The 12,243-nt window shown below is 48.7% G+C and overlaps 1 protein-coding gene across 1 annotated transcript in view; it reads right to left on the reverse strand.

Annotated features, from left to right (window-relative positions):
* Positions 1 to 11,803, reverse strand: part of TENT4A (terminal nucleotidyltransferase 4A) — a 686,787-nt gene extending 674,984 nt beyond the window's left edge. The window contains exon 1 of the mRNA XM_077491885.1: positions 11,683 to 11,803. Within this exon, the coding sequence (XP_077348011.1) occupies positions 11,683 to 11,745 (63 nt within the window). The 5' untranslated portion in view covers positions 11,746 to 11,803. The remainder of the gene's footprint in view (positions 1 to 11,682) is intronic.
* Positions 11,804 to 12,243: the final 440 nt, after the last annotated feature.

The raw sequence follows: 12,243 nt of genomic DNA on the forward strand, positions 1-12,243 counted from the left end.
GCTCTTTTACTAGCGGAGGAGTCCGGCTTTCTTCCTCCCCGCCGCCGGCCTCTTCTCCCGACTTCGGGGGTCTTGTCCCCCTCTTCGGTTCTTCTGCCGGGCCACCGCGCCTTCTTATAGCTCTTTTACAGGCGGTGGCCCGGTCTTCTGTCGTCGTCGTCGCCGCCGCCGCCGCCTTCCGTTCTTCTTCTTCTTCTTCTTCTCCAGGAGATGTTGACACGACGCTCTCTCCGGCCGGAATGCCAGAGCCGCCCTGCGCTGCCACTTATATAGGGACAATGGGGCGGTGTCACATGGGTTGATGTCACATGGGTTGGTCACATGGGTTGATGTCACATGGTAAGGGGCGGGGTCACCATGTGACATCAACCCATGTGACACCGCCCCATTGTCCCTATATAAGTGGCAGCGCAGGGCGGCTCTGGCATTCCGGCCGGAGAGAGCGTCGTGTCAACATCTCCTGGAGAAGAAGAAGAAGAAGAACAGAAGGCGGCGGCGGCGACAGAAGACCGGGCCACCGCCTGTAAAAGAGCTATAAGAAGGCGCGGTGGCCCGGCAGAAGAACCGAAGAGGGGGACAAGACCCCCGAAGTCGGGAGAAGAGGCCGGCGGCGGGGAGGAAGAAAGCCGGACTCCTCCGCTAGTAAAAGAGCTACAAGAAGATAGCGGAGGAGTCCGGCGAGAAGACCCCCGAAGACGGAAGACCCCCGGAGCTGTGCAATAAAATATTTTTTCCCTGTGTTGTGTTTTTTTTTTTGTACTTTTTTTCCACAGGTGAATGGGTAGGGGTACATTGTACCCCATACTCATTCACATAGGGTGGGGGGCCGGTATCCGGGGGCCCCCTTATTAAAGGGGGCTCCCGGATTCCGATAAGCCCCCCGCCCGCAGACCCCGACAACCAACGGCCAGGGTTGTCGGGAAGAGGCCCTTGTCCTCATCGACATGGGGACAAGGTGCTTTGGGGTGGGGGGGCCGCACGCCCCCCCTCCCCCAAGGCACCCCCCCATGTTGAGGGCACGCGGCCTGGTACGGCTCAGGAGGGGGGGGGCGCCCGCTCGTCCCCACCCCCTTTCCTGGCCGGCCGGGTAGCGTGCTCGGATAAGGGTCTGGTGTGGATCTGGGGGGGACCCCCACGCCGTTTTTTCGGCGTAGGGGGTTCCCCTTGGAATCCATACCAGACCTAAGGGCCTGGTATGCTCTCGGAGGGGGAACCCACGCCAAATTTTTTTCAGAAATTTGCCGTGGAGTTCCCCCTTGAGAGCTGATAATTCTGTCAAAGTCGCCTCCGTATAAACGGAGATCCGACTTGGAGGCGATCTCCATTGAAATCAATGGGTACCGGTCGCCTACAAGTCGGATAGAAGTAGTACAGGAACCTTTTCTGAAGTCGGAGCGACTTCAGTAGTGTGCATTAAGACGGCTCTCATTCACTTACATTGCTTTTTAAATGTTGTCCGACCTGAGGCGACTAGGGGCGACCTGAAGTCGGATCAGGAGTTGCCCCTGTGTGAATGGGCTCTTAGTGGGCCCCAAGGACAGGGTGGATGACCACTGCTTTACAGGGCTGTGTCTAGCAATGACTTACTCAGATTGAGGTTCCAGCAGAAACTCTGCAGAGTCCATGTTTGTTAGATGTTTTCTAAAATTGACTGGAAAGACCAGTCTTTTCAAGGTCTTCTAGGAACCTTACAACCTGGGCATGGAGTAGAGCCAAAACCAAGGCATGCACCATGGTGAATGGTGGCTATGGACATGTCAAAGAAGCAACAAATTGGAAATGCCTATTGCCCACTGCAAACCACAGATAGCATGGAAGATGGGACTGTACAGATAAGCATCCCCAACGTCTTGAGGCCAGAAAACCTTTGGAAGTAGGAAAGCCATGACCAACCTAGCATTTTCCATGCAAAACATTTGAACCTGTAGGAACAAGTTGAAAGTCTTCAGACACTTCGCCTAGCAGCTAAGATAAACACTGTCACCCAGCAGTGTCTCCCCCCTCCACAGATCACATGCTGCTGTCCAGACCATTGCCATCTCTAAACGGCCAGCTGGTGCAGAAAACACTGCCGCTCTGCTCCTCTAACTCCCTCCACTGACTCAACTGTTGACTATCACAGTGAACACCGACACTATCTATATGGCCATTTGATTCCATCTAAAATACGTTGAGCCTAGCCTACTACTGTTTGTATTATGGTTTTTAATACTTTCTAACCTTTCCCTGTCATATTGTGCTATTGGCAGTGAGTGTTCAACCTATCAATACCTACTTTTCCTCATCCATTCACTGGCTTACAAGTGCCTTTTGCGCCAGTACATAGATATTTTTCTTTTCAGATTGAGAATGGGTTACAGTAGAATCCTTTAAAATGTCCCTCTGTTACAGGGATAACCCCTTATAATTACATTGCAAGTTCCTTGAGGGTAGGGATTGATGTGAATGAACTATATGTAAAATTGTGCAAATTGATGGCGCTCTACAAGTACCTAAAATAACTAAAAAATAAAACAAGACCTGCTAACCAGCAGCAAAAAGGTGCGCCTGTTGTGATCGGAGGGGAACATGTTTAACCGGTTCCCGACCAGCGCACGCCGATGTACGTCGACAAAATGGCACGGGCAGGCATATTGGCGTACAGGTATGTCCAATCTTCAATGCCGCCCTGCCATTGGGAGCGCGCCTCGCTCCCGCTCTGGTCGGGACCCCCGTGAGTCCGGTCGCGGGACCCGCGGACTCGATCGCCGCGGACATACCCGCGATCGCCTCACGGGACGGCTGAATGGAGGAAATGCCGTGTAAACAGCATTTCTCCATTCTGCCTAGCAACTAGTGACGCTGATCTCTGCTCCATGTGATTGGAGCAGAGATCAGTGTTCACTAAATGAAAGCCCAACCCCCCCAGTTAAGATGGTTGCGGATGCAACACCATCTTATCCCTGTGGATGACCAGATAGCAGCCTTCTCTTGCAAGTCTCCCTAATTCCGAAACCCTCCTGGCCGAGGCAATGGCCACTAGAAAGACCACTTTATGGGACAGTCAACAGGGGAATCTCCCTGATATATTAAAACGGCGGTTTTTGACGTGCCGACAACATCAGGTTCAAATCTCATGGGGTTAACGGTGGGCGCACCGGAGGAACTAAATGTTGTAGCCCCTGAACGAAGGTACCCAGTAAGGAGTGCGATGCCAGGGGTTGTGGGGGGAGGGAAGACAGCCAGGGCTGAGATCTGGTCTACTACTCGCTGGAGAAAAAGGATTCTTGCTATGGAAAAAGGAACGCGAACGCCAACCAACCATTCTCCTCGCATGGTGATGTAAGCCTTCCAGGTACGATGGTATGTATTCCTAGATTTCCGTGCCCTCAACATAGTTGGAATCACCGAGTGACAGAGCCTGGTTCCTCAACACCTGGCTCTCAACAGCCATGCCGTTAAAGCCAGGGATGGTAAAGCAGGATGAAAATTTGGACCTCGAGACAGGTCCTCTCGCAACGGCAGTCGCCAGGGAGAGTCTGCCACCAGACGCACCAGATCTGTGTACCAGGGATGCGGAGGCCAATCTGGGGCAACCAGCATCACTGGGATCCCCTCGGCTTCCTCTCTGCAAAACAGACGTGGCAACATTTTCAGTGGAGGAAAGGCGTAGATCAGCCGATACGGATTCCACAGGGCCAACAGCGCATCTGACACGTCTGCCCACAGATCTCTCGTCCTGGACACGAATCTTTGCACCTTTCCGATTGAGTCAGGAGGCCAATAGATCCACATCTGGTGTTCCCCACTTCAGGCACAGCAGCCCGAATGTCTCCGGATGCAATGCCCATTCTCCTGGGTCCAGCATCTGCCAACCCAGATAGGATGTAAATGCCAACAGGGCCGGAACGCATCGCTCTGCCCACCGAAGTATGCGAGAAACCTGAGCAGTGGCTGTGCTTCTTGTTCCCCCTTGGTGATTTATGTATGCCACCGCCGTGGCGTTGTCTGACTGAATCCTGACCGGACGCCCTTGAAGACTCACCGACCATGTGTGGAGACACAGCCTGATTGCTCTTAATTCGAGGAGATTTATCGGCAACTCGGATTCTACCGTCGACCAGAGGCCCTGAGCCGAATGAACCCCCATCACTCCACCCCAGCTAGATAGAGTGGCATCCATAGTGACCACCGTCCACTTCAGAGGAAGGAGCGATTTTCCTGACTGAATCACCGGGGACCTCAACCACCATATAAGAGTCCCTGACTGGTTGGCCCACCTAGATCTGTCGATCCAGGGACAGCTGAGACTTGTCCCATTTTAACAAGATCTCCTTCTGCAGTACTCTGGTGTGGAACTGGGTGTAAGGTACTGCCTCAAAAGGAGGCTACCATGAGCCCCAGTAGTCGCATGCAAAACAGGAGCGACGACCAATTGCGGTTCATCAGCAGTTTCACCGTGGACCTGAGAGTCTGCAATTTGTCTGAAGGAGTCCAACAGCAACCCTAGATACTCCAGATGCTGGGTCGGCACAATCACCGACTTCTTTAGGTTCAATAGCCACCCAAATTCCTGCAGGATCTGCATGGTGATCGCCACATCCTCTAATTCTGAGGGGGGAAGATGGAGGAGATCATCCAGGTAGCCCAAGATAGCGATCCCACGTTGTCTCAGCAATGCCAATACTGGAGCCAATACCTTGGTAAAGACTTGGGGGGCTGATGCCAGACCAAAAGGAAGAGCCACAAATTGGTAATTGGCTTCACCGGCTGCAAAACGCAGAAACTTTTGGATGCCAAAAGGCATATGGGTATGTGCAGGTACACATCCTGGATGTCCAAGGATGCCAGGGAGTCCCCTTGATGGAGTGCAGCGACTGAGCTAACTGATTCCATCCTGAACCTCTGCCCTTTTACAAAGTGATTGAGGGCTTTCAAGTCCAAGATTGTACGTACGCCTTCCTTCTTGGAAACCACAAACAGATTTGAGTAGAACCCCTGGAAGTGTTCCGGAACAGGTACAATCACCCCTTGATTCAGCAAGTCCCTTACAGCCCCCAACAGGGCCTCCCGGCAAACTGGGGACACTGGTATGCTGGAGGGGGAAGAATCTGTTCGGCGGCCAAGAGAGAAACTATCTTTTAGCCTGTGGAAATCAGATCGCAGACCCATTGGTCGGATAACTGGGAGGACCACCGGGGCTGCAAACTCCCGAAGGTGACCCCCCCACCCGAGACATGGGTGGGGGCAAACCCTCACGCGGTAGCACTTTTGTTCACAGGCTTGTTAGGCCTGCGGTTCCAGGGACGTTTCTGACCGTCCATGGGCGTCCTGTCGGGCTGGGGACGTTTTGTTGAAGCACCGGGCGGACAAAAAAAAAGCCGCTTGTGAGCGTAAAAAGAGGGCCCTTGCCTGCGGCATAGCTCCTTAGCCTTCCTGGCCTGTGGGAGTAGAGTACTCTTACCACCAGTGGCATTTTTAATAATTTCATCTAACGTGGCTCCAAAGAGTCGGTCACCAAGGAAGGGAAGATCCGTCAGGGCTTTCTAGGATGCCTGGTAAGCAGACCAGCATTTTAGCTAAATCAGGTGCCTCAGCACCACAGCTGACACTGAAGCCCTGGATATCAGAGGAAGGGTATCCAGGGCCACGTCACAAACTTACTTAAGGCCTTGCACTAGTTGGTCTGCTAGTTCCACGCAGACAGGGGAGGCCTGTTGCTCTCCCAATTCACAGTGCAAGTTTTGCCCACTCAGTGCAGATGCCAGTACAGGTCACACGGCTGACCCCCACAACCGTAAACAAGGAACAGGCCACCGCCTCGGCCTTCCTGTCGGTGGGATCCTTGAATGCAGGAGTCCTCAACCGGGATCGTGGTTGCTTTATTTAACCTGGATACTGGGGGGTCCATGACCGGAGGAGCCGACCACTTTTTTAGAAGGCTTTCCTTAAAGGGGCAACGCATCGCCATGTATTTGGAGACCGCAAAGGTCCGTTGCGGGTGACCCCATTCCTTGTAAATGAACTTATCAAAATAAGTCAGATATGGGAACACCTTAGGTGAACGTGCTGGCTTGTGGGACACAAAAGGGACCGGTACATCAGCAGAGGGATCCGCTAGCTCCTGAATCTACAGGGTATCACGCACAGCTGTGACAAGTGCTCAGACTAGCGATTTGTCACGCACGGACCTGGACAGGGACTCATCCTCACTGTCTGAACGGGCCTGGTCAGCATCATCTAACAAGACAGAGGGGGGGGGGGGGGGGGGGTGTAGCTGGTCACCGGCCTCAGCGCTCTCCCCAGAGGACGAGGGGGGGGGCCGGGGCCACTTTTTAGCACCTAATGTACCACCTCTATCTTGGCAACAAACGAATTGAGGACCGCCGTGTGTCCATAGGGATAGAGCAGTCCACAGGTCACCCGGTTGCAATTGCCTGGATTTCAGGGGAAGAAACACCAGTTTCTGAAGCCATGCTTACCCTACACTGTCTGCCACCTGAAGGGGCCTTAGGACAGTGACAGTCCCACCCTCCTGCTGCCGCTGAGGGGCTCTAACCTGCTGGACTCACCACCCTGGGCAGTTCTGCGCTGTATTACAGCAGTGCCCGACGATACCCAGAGCTCCTAGATCCACAGATGGCAAGCTGTGTCGGTGGCCGGCCGGCCACACGATTGGTGAGCGATCTGACACACGTGTCCAGAATCACAGGATAAACCTCCCAGAGCTCTGATGACCAAACAGGAAGCGGAGGGCACAGGGGCTGCTGCTAGAGCACAAAAAACGCGGTCCGGCTACAATAAAATGTCCACCAGTGTTCTAACAGAGAATCATTAGGAAAATGGCTGCTTGAAGCCAGAAGCTTGTCTGACCCTTGCCCATACTTAAAATGGCCGCCGATCAGTGCTATAAGAGGCTAGAGAAAATATGTGGCAGACACAGCGCAGCAATAACACAGGGGCAGACTACACAGGCATCCAGCGGGACTAAGCTGCAGGACCCAGGCACCCAGCACAGCTAAAAAACCCTAGGTGAGAGCCCAGGACACACACACACACACACACACACACACACACACACACACGTACAGCCCCCCCCCCCATGAGGGGGGAAAGGAGGGGAGTTAGGGACAGGAGAAAAGAGGGGGTGGAGGGGGCCCCTGAATCAACCTACCAGGGAATGCCCAGTTGCTCCACCCTGCCGAGGCAGGGAGAGCTGTGCTTACCAGTCCTGAAGAGCTGGGGGACATTCCATGGTAGTCAACTCCTGATCAGTACAGGGAAGACTGCGTCATACATCAGTAGCCTGATCATATGTATGCCCCAGAGCATAAAGCTCACGACCACTTCTGGAGCTGAGGTATGTCGTGGCCTGCCGAGCCATAGCTGCAACCTGCACACGCTCGATGGCCGGACTGGGGAGACTACAAGGATAAGTGAACCAGCCTGTCACCCAGTCAGCTGTTGCTAGAAGATCACAGGATCAGTCATCTTGCGCAAAAAGCCAAGCTTCTGAATCAAAACACAGATCTATGGGCCCGCAGGGTTCCTAGGAATCTCCTTCACTAGGCAAGAAAAAACAGAGTCTGCTAGGGCAGGCTGTGGGGGTTGTAGCCTAGGGACCGCCCCCTGGGTAGAACTGAAAGTTCTGAAGTGTTGTTACAACTTTGCCTAGTAATCTCCAGTGATAGGGCTGACAACCCATTTTGTTACAGAGAGGAGCTGTGTCGGTCAGTGAATATAAGAGAAAAGTCCTTAGTCCATATAGACAAAGTTCCAATACTCAAAGCAGCACTCCAATCTAAAATTAAGTATGACCAGCATTCACATGCAAATACATATGAGAAATTGGTAGTATGTTGATAGGTGATGGATTTCACTTAATGATTGATAGGCATATAGCATCCCCACACCGCGTGAAACTCACCTAGGGGTTCACTCACCGAATGGATGCAATTCAAAAGCCTTGAACATATCAGGTGTCTCCCATTTGACCCTGTGAGCGCTGTTTAGACATATCAACTAGAGAAAGCTTGATCGAATGTAAAATAGTACACAGAAATTTAAACCGCAAAGACTAAAATCATATTTACCCTAGTTCCTCTTCCTGCGGAATTAGCCCATATCTTTTGGGAGTACCTCAGATTAGTAGCTATTGGAGGGATGGGACCCAGTATACTCTGACTGCTTTGCATGTCCATGTAAAGGTTGGAGTTTGACTCCTGGGGTTAGTTGACTTTTGTCATTAATAGGGTGATGCGTACTCTATTGGGTCTCTTATGCCAGGAAGATTATAGTGTCTCAAGGGGAAATCAGCCACTATTTTGTCTTTCTGGAAGCATCTAATCAATAGGGTTGTACCCTTATTGAAAGCCATTTGTCTCGGGGTTGCCCTAAAAAATTTGAGAAGGTCTGGCACTTGTGGACAGACTCAGAATATACAGCCGACGATCAGGAGTCCATTCATTCACCTCCGATATGGTTTAGCCCAGTGTTTCTCAATTCCAGTCCTCATGGCCCACTAACAGGTCATGTTTTCAGGCTTTCCATTATTTTGCACAGGTGATTTGATCAGTTTCACTGCCTTAGTAAATAACCAGCTGTTTCATCTGAGGGAAATCCTGAAAACATGACCTGTTAGTGGGCCATGAGGACTGGAATTGAGAAACACTGGTTTAGCCTAAGATATATAAAGATTTACTCCTTTGCAGTGACTCACTCATTACCTCGGGTACAACTCCAACTAGGAGTTAATGTTGTCCTGATGTATTACTCTGTAGGTTGAGAAGGAAAAGGACTCTCCTAGTAATTTATTTCAAGGCCTAATTACAAGAACGGCCAAGCAAAATATGGAATGTGTTCTTTATTTGCCAAGTTGTATTTCTCAGTTTGGGTTATCTGTATTTGTTAGCCGGGGAATGCCCAAAGGCTATGTTCTGTACCTATACAATTCATCATCAATAAAAAAAAAAAAAAAAAAAGTTTCTCACTACATTGAGATATAATCTATATCTATACATATACATATACACAGTGCCTTGCGAAAGTATTCAGCCCCCTTGAACTTCTCAACCTTTTGCCACATTTCAGCCTTCAAAGATATAAAATTTTAATTTTTTGTGAAGAATCACCAACAAGTGGGACACAATTGTGAAGTGGAACGAAATCTTTTGGATATTTTAAACTTTTTTAGCAAATAAACTGAAAAGTGGTGCGTGCAAAATTATTCGGCCCCTTTACTTTCAGTGCAGCAAACTCACTCCAGAAGTTCAGCGAGGATCTCTGAATGATCCAATGTTGTCCTAAAAATGACTGATGGTGATAAATAGAATCCACCTGTGTGTAATCAAGTCTCTCTATAAATGCACCTGCTCTGTGATAGTCTCAGGGTTCTGTTGAAAGCGCAGAGAGCATCATGAAGACCAAGGAACACACCAGGCAGGTCCGTAATACTGTTGGAGAAGTTTAAAGCCGGATTTAGATACAAAAAGATTTCCCAAGCTTTAAACATCCCAAGGAGCACTGTGCAAGCGATCATTTTGAAATGGAAGGAGTATCAGACCACTGCAAATCTACCAAGACCTGGCCGTCCCTCTAAACTTTCAGCTCAGACAAGGAGAAGACTGATCAGAGATGCAGCTAAGAGGCCCATGATCACTCTGGATGAACTGCAGAGAACTACAGCTAAGGTGGGAGAGTCTGTCCATAGGACAACAATCAGTCGTACACTGCACAAATCTGGCCTTTATGGAAGAGTGGCCAGAAGAAAGCCATTTCTCAAAGATATCCATAAAAAGTCTCATCTAAAGTTTGCCACAAGCCACCTGGGAGACACGCCAAACATGTGGAAGAAGGTGCTCTGGTCAGATGAAACCAAAATCGAACTTTTTGCCCACAATGCAAAACGATATGTTTGGCGTAAAAGCAACACAGCTCATCAGCCTCAACACACCATCTCCACTGTCAAACATGGTGGTGGCAGCATCATGGTTTGGGCCTGCTTTTCTTCAGCAGGGACAGGGAAGATGGTTAAAATTGAGGGGAAGATGGATGCAGCCAAATACAAGACCATTCTGGATGAAAACCTGTTTGAGTCTGCAAAATACCTGAAACTGGGACGGAGATTTATCTTCCAACAAGACAATGATCCCAAACACAGCAAAATCTACAAAGGAATGGTTCACAAATAAACATATCCAGGTGTAAGAATGGCCAAGTCAAAGTCCAGACCTGAATCCAATCGAGAATCTGTGGAAAGAGCTGAAAACTGCTGTTCACAAACGCTCTCCATCCAACCTCACTGAGCTCGAGCTGTTTTGCAAGGAAGAATGGGCAAGAATTTCAGTCTCTCGATGTGCAAAACTGATAGAGACATACCCCAAGTGACTTGCAGCTGTAATCGCAGCAAAAGGTGGCTCTACAAAGTATTAACGCAAGGGGGCTGAATAATTTTGCACGCCCCACTTTATTTTTTTACTAGTTAAAAAAAGTTTCAAAAATCCAATAGATTTCGTTCCACTATATAATATATATATATATATATATATATATATATATATATATATATATATATATATATATATATATATATATATATATATATATATATATATATATATATATATATATATATATATATATATATATATATATATATATATATCCATCCGAGCTAAATCATAGATGAGAGATTGCATCTGACAGACAAATCAATAAAACCATTAACATGCAAAGTGCATAATGAGCAAAAAAAAAATTGATAAAACAAAAACAAGAATATGTCCCTCAAGTGATGGACATCTTGATCTTAATTATGAAAAATAAAAAGCCACCAGCAGATCACCTCACTCATGCTCCCCCCAATGGGTATAGGCTCACCTCTAGGAGTGCAACACCACCCCCCACCCCCCCCCCCCCAACTAGGCAGGGTCAGACAGTGCCTGTGAGCCACCCCAGGATATCCAACACAGCTGGCTCAAACTTCTTCCGTAGCCACTTCCTCAGTATAACAGCAACAGAGTATATGCAGAAAGACTCCAATAGTGCTTGAATGGTTTTAAAACTTGTGAATCTTTATAAATTTACAGGGTACTCACATGGTGTAGGTACTTTCAGCACGCCACACCATAGAAAGCTTTAGGTTCAACTGTGTAACAGAACAGCACATCCAAAAATCTCAATCAGCTCCCAAATCTCTGTAAAGCCCAGATGCCTTCACCGTCCTAGCCCCTCCACTATGCGTGTCGACAGGGTCACGTGTCTTCCTCAGGGGGATCTCCACACATTACTTTGTCAGTGAAGCCTTTAGTCTGTATGTGAACGCCATTTCATAGTTTTTTTGTTTAAGTAACACACTCAGATACATATAAAAAGCTCACTAGAGAAATACAGCAATGGCCAAATGAAAGGTGCTGTGATAATAATTAAAGCCAATATAGACAGGAGTTTTCCCAAAACTCATTTTGCTTATATGAAGAGGATGTGTGAAAAATGTCGATTTTGGTATGATCTATAGCAGTGATGGCGAACCTTGGCACACCAGACGTTTTGGAACTACATTTCCCATGATGCTCCACTACACTGCAGTGTGCATGAGCATCATGGGAAATGTAGTTCCAAAACATCTGGGGTGCCAAGGTTCGCCATCACTGATCTATAGAGAAAGCAAAAAAAAAAAAAAAAACACCATGACAAACCACTTACTTCTGCTGAAGGCCACAGATCCTTTACAACCATCTGAATTCGGTTCACTACTTCCCTTCTCATAGCAACTTCTTCGGGTCTTGGGGATATGAAATCATGAAACTCTACAATTTCTTCATGCAGTCTAAAAGGTAAACGTGTTATTAGAATTTTTTTTTTTTTTTTTTTTTTTAACTGGAAACCATGAGCAAGAGACAATTTGGGGAGGGCAGTTAAAGAGGAAATGCAGTCTGCTCACATACATAATTTGTAATAAAACAGCTTTGCCATTCTGAATCTTACCTCCAACCACTTTGCACATTTTATATATACACACACCCCGATTCTGTACTTGCCAAATATGCTCCATAAATCTCCCTCCACTGACTCTGGCAGCACCCATTTTAACTGGGCAGCTGAAGCTGCTGCCTGGATTTACACAGACACACAGCTCCAGCTCTGCGGCGCTTATGACTCAGCCCCTCCCTTTCTGGCACACAGTGAGCTGTGCATGATGTCATAAGCCTAGGCCTTTTTCCAGACGAGAAACAGGAAGTGGGCTTTATAAGGTATTTACTGGCA

This window comes from Lithobates pipiens, unplaced genomic scaffold, assembly GCF_037356315.1.
Source record: "Lithobates pipiens isolate NorthernLeopardFrog02 unplaced genomic scaffold, aLitPip1_a1.2 Scaffold_19, whole genome shotgun sequence".
Lineage (NCBI taxonomy): Eukaryota > Metazoa > Chordata > Amphibia > Anura > Ranidae > Lithobates > Lithobates pipiens.